The sequence below is a fragment of the Carcharhinus amblyrhynchos genome, chromosome 7 (genome assembly GCF_965287045.1).
Source record: "Carcharhinus amblyrhynchos chromosome 7, sCarAmb.v2.hapA, whole genome shotgun sequence".
Classification (NCBI taxonomy): domain Eukaryota; kingdom Metazoa; phylum Chordata; class Chondrichthyes; order Carcharhiniformes; family Carcharhinidae; genus Carcharhinus; species Carcharhinus amblyrhynchos.
In genome coordinates this window covers 60,558,715-60,580,557 of record NC_137330.1, presented here as the reverse complement: position 1 = coordinate 60,580,557, position 21,843 = coordinate 60,558,715, and the positions used below count along the sequence as shown (strand labels likewise).

General features: G+C 44.6%; 1 protein-coding gene across 1 annotated transcript in view; it reads right to left on the bottom strand.

The window, feature by feature from the left end:
• The window catches only part of LOC145345592 (uncharacterized), a 46,400-nt gene that overhangs the window by 23,789 nt on the left and 768 nt on the right, over positions 1 to 21,843 (bottom strand). Inside the window, exons 2-20 of the mRNA XM_080193427.1 lie at positions 21,613 to 21,663; positions 21,154 to 21,204; positions 20,284 to 20,331; positions 19,810 to 19,908; positions 19,685 to 19,715; positions 18,565 to 18,863; positions 17,248 to 17,295; positions 16,892 to 16,983; positions 15,976 to 16,114; positions 13,705 to 13,908; positions 11,461 to 11,529; positions 11,162 to 11,174; positions 9,974 to 10,115; positions 7,996 to 8,078; positions 6,850 to 6,938; positions 6,101 to 6,471; positions 5,821 to 5,992; positions 3,935 to 4,068; positions 1,870 to 2,084 (exon numbers count right to left, since the gene is read on the bottom strand). Coding sequence (XP_080049553.1) covers positions 1,870 to 2,084; positions 3,935 to 4,068; positions 5,821 to 5,992; positions 6,101 to 6,471; positions 6,850 to 6,938; positions 7,996 to 8,078; positions 9,974 to 10,115; positions 11,162 to 11,174; positions 11,461 to 11,529; positions 13,705 to 13,908; positions 15,976 to 16,114; positions 16,892 to 16,983; positions 17,248 to 17,295; positions 18,565 to 18,863; positions 19,685 to 19,715; positions 19,810 to 19,908; positions 20,284 to 20,331; positions 21,154 to 21,204; positions 21,613 to 21,663 — 2,350 coding nt within the window. The remainder of the gene's footprint in view (positions 1 to 1,869; positions 2,085 to 3,934; positions 4,069 to 5,820; positions 5,993 to 6,100; positions 6,472 to 6,849; positions 6,939 to 7,995; positions 8,079 to 9,973; positions 10,116 to 11,161; positions 11,175 to 11,460; positions 11,530 to 13,704; positions 13,909 to 15,975; positions 16,115 to 16,891; positions 16,984 to 17,247; positions 17,296 to 18,564; positions 18,864 to 19,684; positions 19,716 to 19,809; positions 19,909 to 20,283; positions 20,332 to 21,153; positions 21,205 to 21,612; positions 21,664 to 21,843) is intronic.

The following is a 21,843-nucleotide window of genomic DNA, read 5'->3' as shown; positions in this document are numbered from 1 at the left end:
AGGTGTTGTTGATGACACAGTTGGGGGTGTTGTTGATGACACAGTTGAGGCTGTTGTTAATGTCACAGTTGGGGGCGTTGTTGATGACACAGTTGGGGGTGTTGTTGATGACACAGTTGGGGGTGTTGTTGATGACACAGTTGAGGCTGTTGTTAATGACACAGTTGGAGGTGTTGTAGATGACACAGTTGGAGGTGTTGTAGATGACACTGTTGGAGGTGTTGTAGATGACACAGTTGGAGGTGCTGTAGATGACACAGTTGGAGGTGTTGTTGATGACACAGTTGGAGGTGTTGTTGATGACACAGCTGAGGGTGTTGTTGATGACACAGTTGAGGCTGTTGTTAATGACACAGTTGGAGGTGTTGTTGATGACACAGTTGGGGGTGCTGTTGATGACACAGTTGAGGCTGTTGTTAATGTCACAGTTGGGGGCGTTGTTGATGACACAGTTGGGGGTGTTGTTGATGACACAGTTGAGGCTGTTGTTAATGACACAGTTGGAGGTGTTGTAGATGACACAGTTGTAGATGTTGTAGATGACACAGTTGGAGGTGTTATTGATGACACAGTTGGTGGTGTTGTTGATGACACAGTTGGAGGTGTTGTTGACACAGTTGGGGGTGTTGTTAATGACACAGTTGGAGGTGTTGTAGATGACACAGTTGGAGGTGTTGTAGATGACACAGCTGGAGGTGTTGCAGATGACACAGTTGGAGGTGTTGTTGATGACACAGTTGGAGGTGATGTAGATGACACAGATGGAAGTGTTGTTGTTGACACAGTTGGTGATGTTGTTGATGATGTAGTTGGAGTTGTTGTTGTTAATGACACAGTCGGGGGTGTTGTTGATGACACTGTTGGAGGTGTTGTTGACACAGCTGGGGTTGTTGTTGATGACACAGTTGGAGGTGTTGTAGATGACACAGTTGGAGATGTTGTAGATGACACAGTTGGAGGTGTTATTGATGACACAGTTGGTGGTGTTGTTGATGACACAGTTGGAGGTGTTGTTGACACAGTTGGGGGTGTTGTTAATGACACAGTTGGAGGTGTTGTAGATGACACAGTTGGAGGTGCTGTAGATGACACTGTTGGAGGTGTTGTTGATGACACAGTTGGGGGTGTTGTTGATGACACAGTTGGAGGTGTTGTTGATGACACAGCTGAGGGTGTTGTTGATGACACAGTTGAGGCTGTTGTTAATGACACAGTTGGAGGTGTTATTGATGACACAGTTGGGGGTGTTGTTGATGACACAGTTGAGGCTGTTGTTAATGTCACAGTTGGGGGCGTTGTTGATGACACAGTTGGGGGTGTTGTTGATGACACAGTTGGAGGTGTTGTTGATGACACAGCTGAGGGTGTTGTTGATGACACAGTTGAGGCTGTTGTTAATGACACAGTTGGAGGTGTTATTGATGACACAGTTGAGGCTGTTGTTAATGTCACAGTTGGGGGCGTTATTGATGTCACAGTTGGAGCTGTTGTTGATGACACTGTTGGAGGTGTTGTTGATGACACACTTGGGGGTGTTTTTGATGATACTGTTGAGGGTGTTGTTGATGGTGACATAATTGATTGTGCTGTTGATGACACACTTGGGGGTGTTGTAGATGATTTATTTGGAGATGTTGTAGATGACACAGTTGGCGGTGTTGTTGATGATTTATTTGGACTTGTTGATGACACAGTTGGAGGTGTTGTTGACCCAGTTGGAGTTGTTGATGATACAGTTGGAGGTGTTGTAGATGACACAGTTGGAGGTTTTGTTGATGATTTATATGGAGATGTTGTAGATGACACAGTTGGAGTTGTTGTTGATGACACAGTTGTTGTTGATGACACAGTTGGAGTTGTCAATGATACAGTTGGAGGTTTTGTAGATGACACATTTGTATCTGTTGTTGATGACACAGTTGAGGTTGTTGTCAATGACACAATTGGGGGTGTTGTTGATGACAGAGTTGGAGGTGTTGTGGATGACATAGTTGGAGTTGTTACTGATGACACAGTTGGAGTTGTTTCTGATGACACACTTGGAGGTGTTGTTGTTGACACAGTTGGAGGGGTTGCTGTTGACACTGTTGGAGGTGTTGTTGATGACACAGTTGGAGATGTTGTTGACACAGTTGGAATTGTTGTTGATGACACAGTTGGAGGTGTTGTTCTCACAGTTGGAGGTGTTGTTGTTGTTGGCAGATTTGGAGGTGTGGTTGATGACACAGTTGGGTGTGTTGTTGTAAATGACACAGTTGGGGGTGTTGTTGTAAATGACACCGTTGGGGGTGTTGTTGATGATATAGTTGGAGGCGTTGTTGATGACACAGTTTGAGGCGCTGTTGATGACACAGTTTGAGGCATTGCTGATGACACAGTTGGAGGTGTTATTGATGACACAGTTGGAAGGATTGTAGATGACACAGTTGGAGTTGTTGTTGATGACACAGTTGGGGTTGTTGTTGATGACACAGTTGGAGGTGTTGTTGATGACACAGCTGGAGATGTTGTTGATGACACAGTTGGAGGTGTTGTTGATGACACAGTTGGAGGTGTTGTTGATGATAGAGTTGGAGGTGTTGTTGATGACACAGATGGAAGCATTGTTGTTGACGTAGTTGTAGATGTTGTTGACACAGTTGGAGTTGTTGTTGATGACACAGTTGGAGGTGTTGTTGACACAGTTGGAGTTGTTGTTGTTGACACTGTTGGAGGTGTTGTTGATGACACAGTTGGAGGTGTTGTTGATGACACAGTTGGAGGTGTTGTTGATGGCACATTTGGAGGTGTTGTTGATGACACAGTTGGAGGTGAGGTTGATGACACAGTTGGGGGTGTTGTTGATGACACAGTTGGAGGTGTTGTTGATGTCACAGTTGGAGCTGTTGTTGATGACACAGTTGGAGGTGTTGCTGACACAGTTGGAGATGTTGTTGACACAGTCAGAATTGTTGTTGATGAGACAGTCGGAATTGTTGTTGATGACACAGTTGGGGTTGTTGTTGACACAGTTGGGGGTGTTGTTGATGATACAGTTGGAGGTGGTGTTGATGACACAGTCGGGGGTGTTGTTGATGACACAGTCGGGAGTGTTGTTGATGACACAGTCGGGGGTGTTGTTGATGACACAGTCGGGGGTGTTGTTGTTGTCACAGTTGGAGGTGTTGTTGACACAGTTGGTGTTGTTGTTGTTGACACTGTTGGAGGTGTTGTTGATGACACAGTTGGAGGTGTTATTGTTGAGACAGTTTGAGGTGTTGTTGATGACACAGTTGGAGATGTTGTTGATGATATAGTTGGAGTAGTTGTTGATGACACAGATGGAAGCATTGTTGTTGACACAGTTGTAGATGTTGTTGACACAGTTGGAGTTGTTGTTGACACAGTTGGAGGTGGAGTTGATGACACAGTTGGAGGTGTTGTTGATGACACAGTTGGAGGTGTTGTTGATGACACATTTGGAGGTGTTGTTGATGACACAGTTGGCGGTGTTGTTGATGACACAGTTGGAGGTGTTGTTGATGACACAGTTGGAGGTGTTGTTGTAGACACAGATGGAAGCGTTGTTGTTGACGTAGTTGTAGATTTTGTTGACACAGTTGGAGTTGTTGTTGATGACAAAGTTGGAGGTGTTGTTGACACAGTTGGAGTTGTTGTTGTTGACACTGTTGGAGGTGTTGTTGATGACACAGTTGGAGGTGTTGTTGACATAGTTGGAATTGTTGTTGATGACACAGTTGGAGGTGTTGTTGTTGTCACAGTTGGAGGTGTTGTTGTTGTTGGCACATTTGGAGGTGTTGTTGATGACACAGTTGGGTGTGTTGTTGTAAATGACACAGTTGGGGGTGTTGTTGATGACAGTGTTGAAGGTGTTATTGATAATGACACCGTTGGGGGTCTCGTTGATAACACAGTTGGAGATGTTGTAGATGACACAATTGGAGATGTTGTTGATGATATAGTTGGAGTAGTTGTTGATGACACAGATGGAAGCATTGTTGTTGACAGAGTTGTAGATGTTGTTGACACAGTTGGAGTTGTTGTTGACACAGTCGGAGGTGTTGTTGATGACACAGTTGGAGGTGTTGTTGATGACACAGTTGGAGCTGTTGTTGATGACACAATTGGAGCTGTTGTTGATGACACAGTTGGAGGTGTTGTTGATGACACAGTTGGGGTTGTTGTTGATGACACAGCTGGAGGTGTTGTTGATGACACAGTTGGAGGTGTTGTTGATGACACAGTTGGAGGTGTTGTTGATAACACAGTTGGAGGTGTTGTTGATGGCACAGTTGGAGGTGTTGTTGATGATAGAGTTGGAGGTGTTGTTGATGACACAGATGGAAGCGTTGTAGTTGACGTAGTTGTAGATGTTGTTGACACAGTTGGAGTTGTTGTTGATGACACAGTTGGAGGTGTTGTTGACACAGTTGGTGTTGTTGTTGTTGACACTGTTGGAGGTGTTGTTGATGACACAGTTGGAGGTGTTGTTGTTGAGACAGTTGGAGGTGTTGTTGTTGGCACATTTGGAGGTGTTGTTGATGACACATTTGGAGGTTTTGTTGATGACACAGTTGGGGGTGTTGTAGATGACAAAGTTGGAGGTGTTGTTGATGACACAGTTGGGGTTGTTGTTGATGACAAAGTTGGAGGTGTTGTTGATGACACAGTTGGAGGTGTAGTTGATAACACAGGTGGAGGTGTTGTTGATGACACTGTTGAAGGTGTTGTTGATAACACAGTTGGAGATGTTGTTGATGACACAGTTGGGGGTGTTGTTGATGACATTGTTGAAGGTGTTGTTGATGACACAGTTGGGGTTGTTGTTGATGACAAAGTTGGAGGTGTTATAGATGACACAGTTGGAGGTGTTGTTGGTGACACAGTTGGAGGTGTTGTTGATGACACAGTTGGAGATGTTGTTGATGACACAGTTGGGGGTGTTGTTGATGACATTGTTGAAGGTGTTGTTGATAATGACACTGCTGGGGTTGTTGTTGATGACACAGTTGGAGACGTTGTTGATGACACTGTTGGAGACGTTGTTGATGACACAGTTGGAGGTGTTGTAGATGACACAGTTGGGGGTGTTGTAGATGACACAGTTTGAGGTTTTGTTGATGACACAGTTGGAGGTTTTGTTGATGACACAGTTGGAGGTGTTGTTGATGACACAGTTGGAGGTGTTGTTGAAGACACAGTTGGAGGCGTTGTTGATGACACAGTTGGAGGTGTTGTTGATGCCATAGTTGGAGGCGTTATTGATGGCACAGTTGGAGGTGTTGTTGATGACACAATTTGGGATGTTGTTGTTGACACATTTGGAGGTGTGGTTGATGACACAGTTGGAGGGATTGTAGATGACACAGTTGGAGATGTTGTTGACACAGTTGGAGTTGTTGCTGATGCCACAGCTGGAGGTGTTGTTGATAGAGTTGGGAGTGTTGTTGATGACACACTTGGAGATGTTGTTGATGACACAATTTGGGATTTCGTTGTTGACACATTTGGAGGTGTTATTGATGACACAGTTAGAGGTGTTGTAGATGACACAGTTGCAGATGCTGTAGGTGACACAGTTGGAGGTGTTGTTGATGACACAGTTGGAGGTGTTGCTGACGCAGTTGGTGGTGTTGTTGTTGACACAGTTGGAGGCGTTGTTGTTGACACAGTTGGAGGTGTTGTAGAATACGTAGTTTGAAGCGTTGTTGATGAAACATTTGAAAGTGTTATTGTTGACACCTTTGGAAGGGTTGTTGATGACGCAGTAACGGGTGTTTTAGATGACACAGTTGGAGGTTTTGTTGATGACATAGTTACGGGTGTTGTAGATGACACAATTGGAGATGTTGTTGATGACACCGTTGGGGGTACTGTTGTTGATGCCACTGTTGGAGGGGATGTAGTTGACGCAGTTGGGGCTGTTGTTGTTGAGACAGTTGGGGATGATGTTGATGATACACTTGGGACTATTGCTGATGACACTGTTGGGGGTGTTGTTAATGACACTGTTGGGGGTGTTGCTGATGACACAGTTGGAGGTGTTGTTGATGTCACAGTTGGAGCTGTTGTTGATGACACAGTTGGAGGTGTTGCTGACACAGTTGGAGATGTTGTTGACACAGTCAGAATTGTTGTTGATGAGACAGTTGGAATTGTTGTTGATGACACAGTTGGGGCTGTTGTTGATGACAAAGTTGGAGATGTTGTTGACACAGTTGGAATTGTTGTTGATGACCCAGTTGGGGTTGTTGTTGACACAGTTGGGGGTGTTGTTGATGATACAGTTGTAGGTGTTGTTGATGACACAGTCGGAGGTGTTGTTGATGACACAGTCGGGAGTGTTGTTGATGACACAGCCGGGGGTGTTGTTGATGACACAGTTGGAGGTGTTGTTGATGACGCAGTTGGAGGTGTTGTTGATGATACAGTTGGTGTTGTTGATGACACAGTTGGAGATGTTGTTGATGACACAGTTGGAGGTGATGTTGATGATACAGTTGGTGTTGTTGATGACACAGTTGGAGATGTTGTTGATGACACAGTTGGAGGTGATGTTGATGACACAGATGGAAGCATTTTTATTGCCATAGTTGGAGATGTTGTTGATGATATAGTTGGAGTACTTGTTGATGACACAAATGGAAGCATTGTTGTTGACACAGTTGGAGTTGTTGTTGACACAGTTGGAGGTGGTGTTGATGACACAGTTGGAGGTGTTGTTGACACAGTTGGAGGTGGTGTTGGTGACACAGTTGGAGGTGTTGTTGTTGACACAGTTGGAGGTGTTGTTGTTGACACAGTTGGAGCTGTTGTTGATGACACATTTGGAGGTGTTGTTGATGACACAGTTGGAAGCATTGTTGTTGACGTAGTTGTAGATGTTGTTGACACAGTTGGAGGTGTTGTTGACACAGTTGGGGGTGTTGTTGGTGACACTGTTGGGGTTGTTGTTGATGACACAGTTGGAGATGTTGTTGATGACACCGTTGGAGGTTTTGTGGATGACACAGTTGGTGGTGTTGTAGATGACAAAATTGGAGGTGTTGTTGATGACACAGTTGGGGTTGTTGTTGATGACAAAGTTGGAGGTGTTATAGATGACACAGTTGGAGGTGTTGTTGCTGACACAGTTGGGGTTGTTGTTGATGACACAGTTGGAGTTGTTGTTGATGACACAGTTGGAGGTGTTGTTGATGACACTGTTGAAGGTGTTGTTGATAACACAGTTGGAGATGTTGTTGACGACACAGTTGGGGATGTTGTTGATAATGACACTGTTGGGGTTGTTGTTGATGACACAGTTGGAAGTGTTGTTGATGGCACAGTTGGAGGTGTTATTGATGACACAGTTGGAGGTGTGGTTGATGACACAGTTGGAGGTGTTGTTGTTGACACAGTTGGAGGTGTTGTTGGCACATTTGGAGGTGTTGTTGATGACACTGTTGGGGTTGTTGTTGATGACACAGTTGGAGATGTTGTTGATGACACCGTTGGAGGTTTTGTGGATGACACAGTTGGTGGTGTTGTAGATGACAAAATTGGAGGTGTTGTTGATGACACAGTTGGGGTTGTTGTTGATGACAAAGTTGGAGGTGTTATAGATGACACAGTTGGAGGTGTTGTTGCTGACACAGTTGGGGTTGTTGTTGATGACACAGTTGGAGTTGTTGTTGATGACACAGTTGGAGGTGTTGTTGATGACACTGTTGAAGGTGTTGTTGATAACACAGTTGGAGATGTTGTTGACGACACAGTTGGGGATGTTGTTGATAATGACACTGTTGGGGTTGTTGTTGATGACACAGTTGGAAGTGTTGTTGATGGCACAGTTGGAGGTGTTATTGATGACACAGTTGGAGGTGTGGTTGATGACACAGTTGGAGGGATTGTAGATGACACAATTGGAGATGTTGTTGACACAGTTGGAGTTGTTGTTGATGCCACAGTTGGAGGTGTTGTTGATGACACACTTGGAGGTGTTGTTGATGACACAATTTGGGTTTTCGTTGTTGACACATATGGAGAAGTTATTGATGACACAGTTAGAGGGGTTGTAGATGACACATTTGCAGATGCTGTAGGTGACACAGTTGGAGGTGTTGTTGATGACACAGTTAGAGGGGTTGTAGATGACACAGTTGCAGATGCTGTAGGTGACACAGTTGGAGGTGTTGTAGATGATGCAGTTGGAGGTGTTGTTGATGACACAGTTGGGGTTGTTGTTGATGACACAGTTGGGGGTGTTGTAGATGACACAGTTGGAGGTTTTGTTGATGACACAGTTGGAGGTGTTGTAGATGACACAGTTGGAGGTGTTGTTGATGACACAGTTGGGGTTGTTGTTGATGACACAATTGGGGTTGTTGTTGATGACACAGTTGGAGACGTTGTTGATGACACAGTTGGAGGTGTTGTTGATGACACAGTTGGAGGCGTTGTAGATGACACAGTTGGAGGTGTTGTTGATGACACAGTTGGGGGTGTTGTTGATGACACAGTTGGGGTTGTTGTTAATGACACAGTTGGGGGTGTTGTAGATGACACAGTTGGAGGTTTTGTAGATGACACAGTTGGAGGTGTTGTTGATGACACAGTTGGAGATGTTGTTGATGACAGAGTTGGGGGTTTTGTTGATGACACAGTTGGGGGTGTTGTTGATAATGACACTGTTGGGTTTGTTGTTGATGACACAGTTGGAGACGTTGTTGATGACACAGTTGGCGGTTTTGTTGATGACACAGTTGGAGGTGTTGTAGATGACACAGTTGGAGGTGTTGTTGATGACACAGTTGGGGTTGTTGTTGATGACACAGTTGGAGACGTTGTTGATGACACAGTTGGAGGTGTTGTTGATGACACAGTTGGAGGCGTTGTAGATGACACATTTGGAGGTGTTGTTGATGACACAGTTGGAGGCGTTGTTGATGACACAGTTGGGGTTGTTGTTAATGACACAGTTGGGGGTGTTGTAGATGACACAGTTGGAGGTTTTGTAGATGACACAGTTGGAGGTGTTGTTGATGACACAGTTGGAGGTGTTGTTGATGACAGAGTTGGGGGTTTTGTTGATGACACAGTTGGGGGTGTTGTTGATAATGACACTGTTGGGTTTGTTGTTGATGACACATTTGGAGACGTTGTTGATGACACAGTTGGCGGTTTTGTTGATGACACAGTTGGAGGTGTTGTAGATGACACAGTTGGAGGTGTTGTTGATGACACAGTTGGGGTTGTTGTTGATGACACAGTTGGGGGTGTTGTAGATGACACAGTTGGAGGTTTTGTTGATGACACAGTTGGAGGTTTTGTTGATGACACAGTTGGAGGTTTTGTTGATGACACAGTTGGAGGTGTTATAGATGACGCAGTTGGAGGTCTTGTTGATGACACAGTTGGGGTTGTTGTTGATGACACAGTTGGAGTTGTTGTTGATGACACTGTTGGAGATGTTGTTGATGACACAGTTGGGGGTGTTGTTGATATTGACACCGTTGGGGTTGTTGTTGCTGACACAGTTGGAGACGTTGTTGATGACACAGTTGGAGGTTTTGTTGATGCCACAGTGGGAGGTGTTGTAGATGACACAGTTGGGGTTGTTGTAGATGACACAGTTGGAGGTTTTGTTGATGACACAGTTGGAGATGTTGTTGATGACACAGTTGGGGGTTTTGTTGATGACACAGTTGGGGGTGTTGTTGATAATGACACTGTTGGGTTTGTTGTTGATGACACAGTTGGAGACGTTGTTGATGACACAGTTGGAGGTTTTGTTGATGACACAGTTGGAGGTGTTGTAGATGACACAGTTGGAGGTGTTGTTGATGACACAGTTGGGATTGTTGTTGATGACACAGTTGGGGGTGTTGTAGATGACACAGTTGGAGGTTTTGTTGATGACACAGTTGGAGGTTTTGTTGATGACACAGTTGGAGGTGTTATAGATGACACAGTTGGAGGTCTTGTTGATGACACAGTTGGGGTTGTTGTTGATGACACAGTTGGAGTTGTTGTTGATGACACTGTTGAAGTTGTTGTTGATAACACAGTTGGAGATGTTGTTGATGACACAGTTGGGGGTGTTGTTGATATTGACACTGTTGGGGTTGTTGTTGCTGACACAGTTGGAGACGTTGTTGATGACACAGTTGGAGGTTTTGTTGATGCCACAATTGGAGGTGTTGTAGATGACACAGTTGGAGGTGTTGTTGATGACACAGTTGGGGTTGTTGTTGATGACACAGTTGGGGGTGTTGTAGATGACACAGTTGGAGGTTTTGTTGATGACACACTTGGAGGTGTTGTAGATGACACAGTTGGGGTTGTTGTTGATGATTCAGTTGGGGTTGTTGTTGATGACACAGTTGGAGTTGTCGTTGATGACACAGTTGTGGGTGTTTTTGATGACACAGTTGGGGGTATTGTTGATGACACAGGTGGTGGCGTTGTAGATGACACAGTTGGAGGTGTTGTTGATGACACAGTTGGAGGTGTTGTTGATGACACAGTTGGAGATGTTGTTGATGACACAGTTGGAGCTGTTGATGATACAGTTGGAGGTGTTGTTGATGACACAAGTGGAGGTGTTATTGATGACACAGTTGGAGGCGTTGTTGATGACACAGTTGGAGGTGTTGTTGATGACACAGTTGGAGCTGTTGATGATACATTTGGAGGTATTGTTGATGGCACAGTTGGAGTTGTTGATGATACAGTTGGAGGTGTTGTTGATGACACAAGTGGAGGTGTTATTGATGACACAGTTGGAGGCGTTGTTGATGACACAGTTGGAGGTGTTGTTGATGACACAGCTGGAGACATTGTTGATGACACAGTTGGGGGTGTTGTTGATGACACAATTGGAGGTGTTATTGATGACACAGTTGGAGGCGTTGTTGATGACACAGTTGGAGGAGATATTGATGACACAGTTGGAGGTGTTGTTGATGACACAGCTGGAGGGATTGTAGATGACACAGTTGGAGATGTTGTTGACACAGTGGGAGTTGTTGCTGATGCCACAGTTGGAGGTATTGTTGACAGTGTTGGGAGTGTTGTTGATGACACACTTGGAGGTGTTGTTGATGACAGAATGTGGGATTTCGTTGTTGACACATTTGGAGGTGTTATTGATGACACAGTTAGAGGCGTTGTAGATGACACAGTTGCAGATGCTGTAGGTGAAACAGTTGGAGGTGTTGTAGATGACGCAGTTGGAGATGTTGTTGACACAGTTAGGGTTGTTGATGACACAGTTGGGGGTGTTGTTGATGGCACAGTTGGAGGTGTTATTGATGACACAGTTGGAGGCGTTGTTGATGACACAGTTGGAGGTGTTGTTGATGACACAGTTGGGGTTGTTGTTGATGACACAGTTGGAGGTGTTGTTGATGGCACAGTTGGAGGTGTTATTGATGACACAGTTGGAGGTGTGGTTGATGACACAGTTGGAGGGATTGTAGATGACACAATTGGAGATGTTGTTGACACAGTTGGAGTTGTTGTTGATGCCACAGTTGGAGGTGTTGTTGATGACACACTTGGAGGTGTTGTTGATGGCACAATTTGGGTTTTCGTTGTTGACACATATGGAGAAGTTATTGATGACACAGTTAGAGGGGTTGTAGATGACACATTTACAGATGCTGTAGGTGACACAGTTGGAGGTGTTGTTGATGACACAGTTAGAGGGGTTGTAGATGACACAGTTGCAGATGCTGTAGGTGACACAGTTGGAGGTGTTGTAGATGATGCAGTTGGAGGTGTTGTTGATGACACAGTTGGGGTTGTTGTTGATGACACAGTTGGGGGTGTTGTAGATGACACAGTTGGAGGTTTTGTTGATGACACAGTTAGAGGCGTTGTTGATGACACAGTTGGAGGTGTTGTTGATGACACAGTTGGAGGTGTTGTTGATGACAGAATTGGGGTTGTTGTTGATGACACAATTGGGGTTGTTGTTGATGACACAGTTGGAGACTTTGTTGATGACACAGTTGGAGGTTTTGTTGATGACACAGTTGGAGGCGTTGTAGATGACACAGTTGGAGGTGTTGTTGATGACACAGTTGGAGGTGTTGTTGATGACACAGTTAGAGGGGCTGTAAATGACACAGTTGCAGAAGCTGTAGGTGACACAGTTGGAGGTGTTGTAGATGATGCAGTTGGAGATGTTGTTGACACAGTTAGGGTTGTTGATGACACAGTTGGAGGTGATGTTGTTGACACAGTTGGAGGTGTTGTTGTTGACACAGTTGGAGGTGTTGTTGTTGGCACGGTTGGAGGTATTGTTGATGACATAGTTGGGGCTGTTGTTGACACAGTTGGGGCTGTTGTTGATGACACAGTTGGGGGTGTTGTTGATGACACAGTTGGGGGTGCTGTTGATGACACAGTTGGAGGTGTTGTTGATGACACAGTTGGAGGTGTTGCTGATGACACAGTTGGGGGTGTTGTTGATGACACAATCGGGGGTGTTGTTGATGACACAGTTGGAGGTGTTGTTGATGACACAGTTGGAGGCGTTGTTGATGACACAGTTGGGGGTGTTGTTGATGACACAATCGGGGGTGTTGTTGATGACACAGTTGGAGATGTTGTTGATGACACAGTTGGAGATGTCGTTGATGACACATTTGGAGATGTTGTTGACACAGTTGGGGGTGTTGTTGATGACACATTTGGAGATGTTGTTGATGACACAGTTGGAGGTGTTGTTGATGTCATAGTTGGAGGTGTTGTTGATGTCACAGTTGGAGGCGTTGTTGATGTCACAGTTGGAGGTGTTGTTGATGACACAGATGGAGGTGTTGTTGTTGACACAGTTGGAGGTGTTGTTGTTGACACAGTTGGAGGTGTTGTTGATGTCACAGTTGGAGGCGTTGTTGATGACACAGTTGGAGACGTTGTTGATGACACATTTGGAGGTGTTGTTGATGACACAGTTGGAAACGTTGTTGATGACACAGTTGGAGGTGTTGTTGATGACACAGTTGGAGGTGTTGTTGTTGACACAGTTGGAGGTGTTGTTGTTGACACAGTTGGAGGTGTTGTTGTTGGCACGGTTGGAGGTATTGTTGATGACACAGTTGGGGGTACTGTTGTTGATGACACTGTTGGAGGGTATGTTGTTGACACAGTTGGGGCTGTTGTTGTTGAGACAGTTGGGGATGATGTTGACGATACACTTGGGAGTATTATTGATGACACTGTTGTGGGTGTTGTTGATGACACTGTTGGGGGTGTTGTTGATGTCACAGTTGGAGCTGTTGTTGATGACACAGTTGGAGGTGTTGTTGACACAAATGGAATTGTTGTTGATGACATAGTTGGGGCTGTTGTTGACACAGTTGGGGCTGTTGTTGATGACACAGTTGGGGGTGTTGTTGATGACACAGTTCGGGGTGTTGTTGATGACACAGTTGGAGGTGTTGTTGATGACAAAGTTGGAGGTGTTGCTGATGACACAGTTGGGGGTGTTGTTGATGACACAATCGGGGGTGTTGTTGATGACACAGTTGGAGGTGTTGTTGATGACACAATCGGGGGTGTTGTTGATGACACAGTTGGAGATGTTGTTGATGACACAGTTGGAGATGTCGTTGATGACACATTTGGAGATGTTGTTGACACAGTTGGGGGTGTTGTTGATGACACATTTGGAGATGTTGTTGATGACACAGTTGGAGGTGTTGTTGATGTCACAGTTGGAGGTGTTGTTGATGTCACAGTTGGAGGCGTTGTTGATGACGCAGTTGGAGACGTTGTTGATGACACATTTGGAGATGTTGTTGATGACACAGTTGGAGACGTTGTTGATGGCACAGTTGGGGATGTTGTTGATGACACAGTTGGAGGTGTTGTTGATGACACAGTTGGAGACATTGTTGATGACACAGTTGGGGATGTTGTTGATGCCATAGTTGGAGGTGTTGTTGATGACTTAGTTGGAGGTGTTATTGATGACACAGTTGGAGGCGGTGTTGATGACACAATTTCGGATGTTGTTGTTGACACATTTGGAGGTGTTATTGATGACACAGTTGAAGGTGTGGTTGATGACACAGTTGGAGGGATTGTAGATGACACAGTTGGAGATGTTGTTGACACAGTTGGAGTTGTTGTTGATGACACAGTTGGAGGTGTTGTTGACAGAGTTGGGAGTGTTGTTGATGACACACTTAGAGGTGTTATTGATGACACAGTTAGAGGGGTTGTAGATGACACATTTGCAGATGCTATAGGTGACACAGTTGGAAGTGTTGTTGATGACGCAGTTGGAGATGTTGTTGACACAGTTAGGGTTGTTGATGACACAGTTGGAAGTGTTGATGACACAGCTGGGGTTGTTGTTGATGACACAGTTGGAGGTGTTGTTGACATAGTTGGAGGTGTTGTTGTTGGCACAGTTGGAGGTGATGTTGTTGACACTGTTGGAGATGTTGTTGATGACACAGTTGGGTGTGTTGTTGTAAATGACACAGTTGGGGGTGTTGTTAATGACATTGTTGAAGGTGTTGTTGATAGTGACACAGTTGGGGCTGTTGTTGTTGATGACACAGTTGGGGTTGTTGTTGATGACACAGTTGGTGATGTTGTTGATGACATAGTTTGTGGTATTGTTGATGACACAGCTGGGGGTGTTGTTGTTGACACAGTTGGATGTATTGTTGATGACACAGTTGGTGATGTTATTGATGACATAGCTGGTGGTGTTGTTGTTGACACAGTTGGAGGTATTGTTGATGACATAGTTGGAGTTGTTGTTAATGACACAGTTGGTGGTGTTGTTGTTGACACAGTTGGAGGTGTTGTTGATGACACACTTGGGGGTGTTGTTGTTGATGGCACATTTGGAGGTTTTGTTGTTGACACAGTTGGAGGTGTTGTTGATGACGCAGTTGGAGACGTTGTTGATGACACAGTTGGAGATGTTGTTAATGACACAGTTGGATGTGTTGTTGACACAGTTGGGGGTGTTGTTGATGACACAGTTGGGGGTGTTGTTGATGACACAGTTGGGGGTGTTGTTGATGACACAGTTGGAGATGTTGTTGATGGCACAGTTGGGGGTGTTGTTGATGACACAGTTGGGGGTGTTGTTGATGACATAGTTGGAGATGTTGTTGATGACACATTTGGACATGTTGTTGATGACACAGTTGGAGGTGTTGTTGATGTCACAGTTGGAGGTGTTGTTGATGTCACAGTTGGAGGTGATGTTGTTGACACTGTTGGAGATGTTGATGACACAGTTGGGTGTGTTGTTGTAAATGACACAGTTGGGGGTGTTGTTAATGACGTTGTTGAAGGTGTTGTTGATAGCGACACAGTTGGGGCTGTTGTTGTTGATGACACAGTTGGGGTTGTTGTTGGTGACACAATTGGTGATGTTGTTGTTGATGGCACATTTGGAGGTTTTGTTGTTGACACAGTTGGAGGTGTTGTTGATGACACAGTTGGAGACGTTTTAAATGACACAGTTGGAGATGTTGTTGATGACACAGTTGGAGGTGTTGTTGATGACACAGTTGGAGGTGTTGTTGATGACACATTTGGATCTGTTGATGACATAGTTGAGGTTGTTGTTAATGACACAATTGGGAGTGTTGTTGATGACACAGGTGGAGGTGTTGTTGATGACACAGTAGCAGACATTGTTGATGACACAGTTGGGGGTGTTGTTGATGACATAGTTGGGGGTGTTATTGATGACACAGTTGGAGGCGTTGTAGATGACACAATTTCGGATGTTGTTGTTGACACAGCTGGAGGTGTTATTGATGACATAGTTGGAGGCGTTGTTGATGTCACAGTAGGAGGTGTTGTAGATGACACAGTTGGAGATGTTGTCGACACAGTTGGGGGTGTTGTTGATGACACAGTTGGGGGTGTTGTTGATGACACAGTAGGAGGTGTTGTAGATGACACAGTTGGAGATGTTGTCGACACAGTTGGAGTTGTTGTTGATGACACAGTTGGAGGTGTTGTTGACAGAGTTGGGAGTGTTGCTGATGACACACTTGGAGGTGTTGTTGATGACAAAATTTGGGATTTCGTTGTTGACACACTTGGAGGTGTTATTGATGACATAGTTGGAGGCGTTGTTGATGACACAGTAGGAGGTGTTGTAGATGACACAGTTGCAGACATTGTTGATGACACAGTTGGGGGTGTTGTTGATGACATAGTTGGAGGTGTTATTGATGACACAGTTGGAGGCGTTGTTGATGACACATTTGGAGGTGTTATTGATGACACGGTTGGAGGTGTGGTTGATGACACAGTTGGAGGGATTATAGATGACACAGTTGGAGATGTTGTTGACACAGTTGGAGGTTTTGTTGACAGAGTTGGGAGTGTTGTTGATGACACACTTGGAGGTGTTGTTGATGACAAAATTTGGGATTTTGTTGTTGACACACTTGGAGGTGTTATTGATGACACAGTTAGAGGGGTTGTAGATGACACCTTTGCAGATGCTGTAGGTGACACAGTTGAAGGTGTTGTTGATGACGCAGTTGGAGATGTTGTTGACACAGTTAGGGTTGTTGATGACACAGTTGGAGGTGTTGATGACACAGTTGGGGTTGTTGTTGATGAGACAGTTGGAGGTGTTGTTGACATAGTTGGAGGTGTTGTTGGCACAGTTGGAGGTGATGTTGTTGACACTGTTGGAGATGTTGTTGATGACACAGTTGGGTGTGTTGTTGTAAATGACACAGTTGGGGGTGTTGTTAATGACATTGCTGAAGATGTTGTTGGTAGTAACACAGTTGGGGGTGTTGTTGATGACATAGTTTGTGGTGTTGTTGATGACATAGCTGGGGGTGTTGTTGTTGACACAGTTGGGTGTATTGTTGATGACACAGTTGGTGATGTTATTGATGACATAGCTGGTGGTGTTGTTGTTGACACAGTTGGAGGTATTGTTGATGACATAGTTGGAGGTGTTGTTGATGACACAGTTGGGTGTGTTGTTGTTAATGACACAGTTGGTGGTGTTGTTGACACAGTTGGGGGTGTTGTTGATGACACACTTGGGGGTGTTGTTGTTGATGGCACATTTGGAGGTTTTGTTGTTGACACAGTTGGAGGTGTTGTTGATGACACAGTTGGAGGTGTTGTTGATGACACAGTTGGAGGTGTTGTTAATGTCAAAGTTGGAGGTGTTGTTGATGACACAGTTGGAGGTGTTGCTGATGTCACAGTTGGAGGTGTTGTTGATGTCACAGTTGGAGATGTTGTTGATGACACAGTTGGATGTGTTGTTGATGACACATTTGGAGACATTGTTGATGTCACAGTTGGGGATGTTGTTGATGACACATTTGGAGATGTTGTTGACACAGTTGGGGGTGTTGTTGATGACACATTTGGAGATGTTGTTGATGACACAGTTGGAGATGTTGTTGACACGGTTGGGGGTGTTGTTGATGACACAGTTGGGGGTGTTGTTGATGACACAGTTCGGGGTGCTGTTGATGACACAGTTGGTGGTGTTGTTGCTGACACAGTTGGAGATGTTGTTGATGTCACAGTTGGAGGTGTTGTTGATGACACAGTTGGAGGTGTTGTTGATGTCACAGTTGGAGGTGTTGTTGATGACACAGTTGGAGATGTTGTTGATGACACATTTGGAGATGTTGTTGACACAGTTGGGGGTGTTGTTGATGACACAGTTGGGGGTGTTGTTGATGACACAGTTGGGGGTGTGGTTGATGACACAGTTGGAGATGTTGTTAATGTCACAGTTGGAGGTGTTGTTGATGACACAGTTGGAGGTGTTGTTGATATCACAATTGGAGGTGTTGTTGATGACACAGTTGGAGGTGTTGTTGATTTCACAGTTGGAGGTGGTGTTGATGTCACAGTTGGAGGTGTTGTTGATGACACAGTTGGGTGTGTTGTTGTTAATGACACAGTTGGTGGTGTTGTTGATGACACATTTGGAGATGTTGTTGATGACATAGTTGGAGATGTCATTGATGACACATTTGGAGATGTCGTTGACACAGTTGGGGGTGTTGTTGATGACACATTTGGAGATGTTGTTGATGGCACAGTTGGAGACATTGTTGATGACACAGTTGGGGGTGTTGTTGATGACACAGTTGGAGATGTTGTTGATGACACATTTGGAGATGTTGTTGATGACACAGTTGGAGATGTTGTTGATGACACAATTGGAGGTGTTGTTGATGACACAGTTGGAGGTGTTTTTGATGACACATTTGGAGACATTGTTGATGTCACAGTTGGAGATGTTGTTGATGACACATTTGGAGATGTTGTTGACACAGTTGGGGGTGTGGTTGATGACACAGTTGGGGGTGTTGTTGATGACACAGTTCGGGGTGCTGTTGATGACACAGTTGGTGGTGTTGTTGCTGACACAGTTGGAGATGTTGTTGATGTCACAGTTGGAGGTTTTGTTGATGACACAGTTGTAGATGTTGTTGATGTCACAGTTGGAGGTGTTGTTGATGATACAGTTGGAGATGTTGTTGATGACACAGTTGGAGATGTTGTTGATGACACATTTGGAGGTGTTTTTGATGTCACAGTTGGAGGTGTTGTTGATGTCAAAGTTGGAGGTGATGTTGTTGACACTGTTGGAGATGTTGTTGATGACAAAGTTGGGTTTGTTGTTGTAAATGACACAGTTGGGGGTGTTGTTAATGACATTGTTGAAGGTGTTGTTGATAGTGACACAGTTGGGGCTGTTGCTGTTGATGACACAGTTGGTGATGTTGTTGATGACATAGTTTGTGGTGTTGTTGATGACACAGCTGGGGGTGTTGTTGTTGACACAGTTGGATGTATTGTTGATGACGCAGTTGGTGATGTTATTGATGACATAGCTGGTGGTGTTGTTGTTGACACAGTTGGAGGTAATGTTGATGACATAGTTAGAGGTGTTGTTGATGACACAGGTGGGTGTGTTGTTGTTAATGACACAGTTGGAGGTGTTGTTGATGACACAGTTGGAGACGTTGTTGATGACACAGTTGGAGATGTTGTTAATGACACAGTTGGAGGTGTTGTTGATGACACATTTGGAGATGTTGTTGACACAATTGGAGGTGTTGTTGATGACACATTTGGAGATGTTGTTGATGACACATTTGGAAATGTTGTTGACACAGTTGGGGCTGTTGTTGTTGATGACACAGTTGGTGATGTTGTTGATGACATAGTTTGTGGTGTTGTTGATGACACAGCTGGGGGTGTTGTTGTTGACACAGTTGGATGTATTGTTGATGACGCAGTTGGTGATGTTATTGATGACATAGTTGGTGGTGTTGTTGCTGACACAGTTGGAGGTGTTGTTGATGACACAGTTGGAGATGTTGTTGATGACACATTTGGAGATGTTGTTGACACAGTTGGGGGTGTTGTTGATGACACAGTTGGGGGTGCTGTTGATGACACAGTTGGGGGTGTTGATGCTGACACAGTTGGAGACGTTGTTGATGACACAGTTGGGGGTGTTGTTGATGACACAGTTGGAGATGTTGTTGATGTCACAGTTGGAGGTGTTGCTGATGTCACAGTTGCAGGTGTTGTTGATGTCACAGTTGGAGGTGTTGTTGATGACACATTTGGAGGTGTTGTTGATGTCACAGTTGGAGGCATTGTTGATGACACAGTTGGAGGTGTTGTTGATGTCACAGTTGGAGACCTTGTCGATGACACAGTTGAGGGTGTTGTTGCTGACACATTTGGAGATGTTGTTGATGACACAGTTGGAGATTTTGTTGATGTCACTGTTGGAGGTGTTGTTGATGTCACAGTTGGAGGTGTTGTTGATGACACAGTTGGAGATGTTGTTGATGACACATTTGGAGATGTTGTTGATGACACAGTTAGGGATTTTGTTGATGTCACAGTTGGAGGTGTTGTTGATGTCACAGTTGGAGATGTTGTTGATGACACAGTTGGAGATGTTGTTGATGGCACATTTGGAGATGTTGTTGACACAGTTGGGGGTGTTGTTGATGACACAGTTGGGGGTGTTGTTGATGACACAGCTGGATGTGTTGTTGATGACACATTTGGAGACATTGTTGATGTCACAGTTGGGGATGTTGTTGATGACACATTTGGAGATGTTGTTGACACAGTTGGGGGTGTGGTTGATGACACAGTTGGGGGTGTTGTTGATGACACAGTTCGGGGTGCTGTTGATGACACAGTTGGTGGTGTTGTTGCTGACACAGTTGGAGATGTTGTTGATGTCACAGTTGGAGGTGTTGTTGCTGACACAGTTGGAGATGTTGTTGATGTCACAGTTGGAGGTGTTGTTGATGACACAGTTGTAGATGTTGTTGATGTCACAGTTGGAGATGTTGTTGACACAGTTGGAGATGTTTTTGATGACACATTTGGAGATGTTGTTGATGACACATTTGGAGGTGTTGTTGATGTCACAGTTGGAGGCATTGTTGATGACGCAGTTGGAGGTGTTGTTGATGTCACAGTTGGAGACCTTGTCGATGACACAGTTGGAGATGTTGTTGATGTCACAGTTGGAGACCTTGTCGATGACACAGTTGGGGGTGTTGTTGCTGACACATTTGGAGATGTTGTTGATGACACAGTTGGAGATTTTGTTGATGTCACAGTTGGAGGTGTTGTTGTTGTCACAGTTGGAGGTATTGTTGATGTCACAGTTGGAGGTGTTGTTGATGTCACTGTTGGAGGTGTTGTTGATGTCACAGTTGGAGATGTTGTTGATGACACAGTTAGAGATGTTGTTGATGACACATTTGGAGATGTTGTTGATGACACAGTTGGAGATTTTGTTGATGTCACAGTTGGAGGTGTTGTTGATGGCACATTTGGAGATGTTGTTGACACAGTTGGGGGTGTTGTTGATGACACAGTTGGGGGTGTTGTTGATGACACAGTTGGATGTGTTGTTGATGACACATTTGGAGACATTGTTGATGTCACAGTTGGGGATGTTGTTGATGATTCATTTGGAGATGTTGTTGACACAGTTGGGGGTGTGGTTGATGACACAGTTGGGGGTGTTGTTGATGACACAGTTCGGGGTGCTGTTGATGACACAGTTGGTGGTGTTGTTGCTGACACAGTTGGAGATGTTGTTGATGTCACAGTTGGAGGTGTTGTTGATGACACAGTTGTAGATGTTGTTGATGTCACAGTTGGAGGTGTTGTTGATGACACAGTTGGAGGTGTTGTTGATGTCACAGTTGGAGGTGTTGTTGATGTCACAGTTGGAGGTGTTGTTGATGACACATTTGGAGATGTTGTTGACACAGTTGGGGGTGTTGTTGATGACACAGTTGGGGGTGTTGTTGATGACACAGTTGGGGGTGTTGTTGATGACACAGTTGGAGATGTTGTTAATGTCACAGTTGGAGGTGTTGTTGATGGCACAATTGGAGGTGTTGTTGATGTCACAGTTGGAGGTGTTGTTGATGTCACAGTTGGAGGTGTTGTTGATGTCACAGTTGGAGGTGTTGTTGATGTCACAGTTGGAGGTGTTGTTGATGTCACAGTTGGAGCTGGTGTTGATGTCACAGTTGGGGGTGTTGTTGATGACACAGTTGGAGACGTTGTTGATGACACAGTTGGAGATGTTGTTAATGACACAGTTGGAGGTGTTGTTGATAACACATTTGGAGATGTTGTTGACACAATTGGGGGTGTTGTTGATGACACATTTGGAGATGTTGTTGATGACACATTTGGAGATGTTGTTGACACAGTTGGGGCTGTTGTTGTTGATGACACAGTTGGTGATGTTGTTGATGACATAGTTTGTGGTGTTGTTGATGACACAGCTGGGGGTGATGTTGTTGACACAGTTGG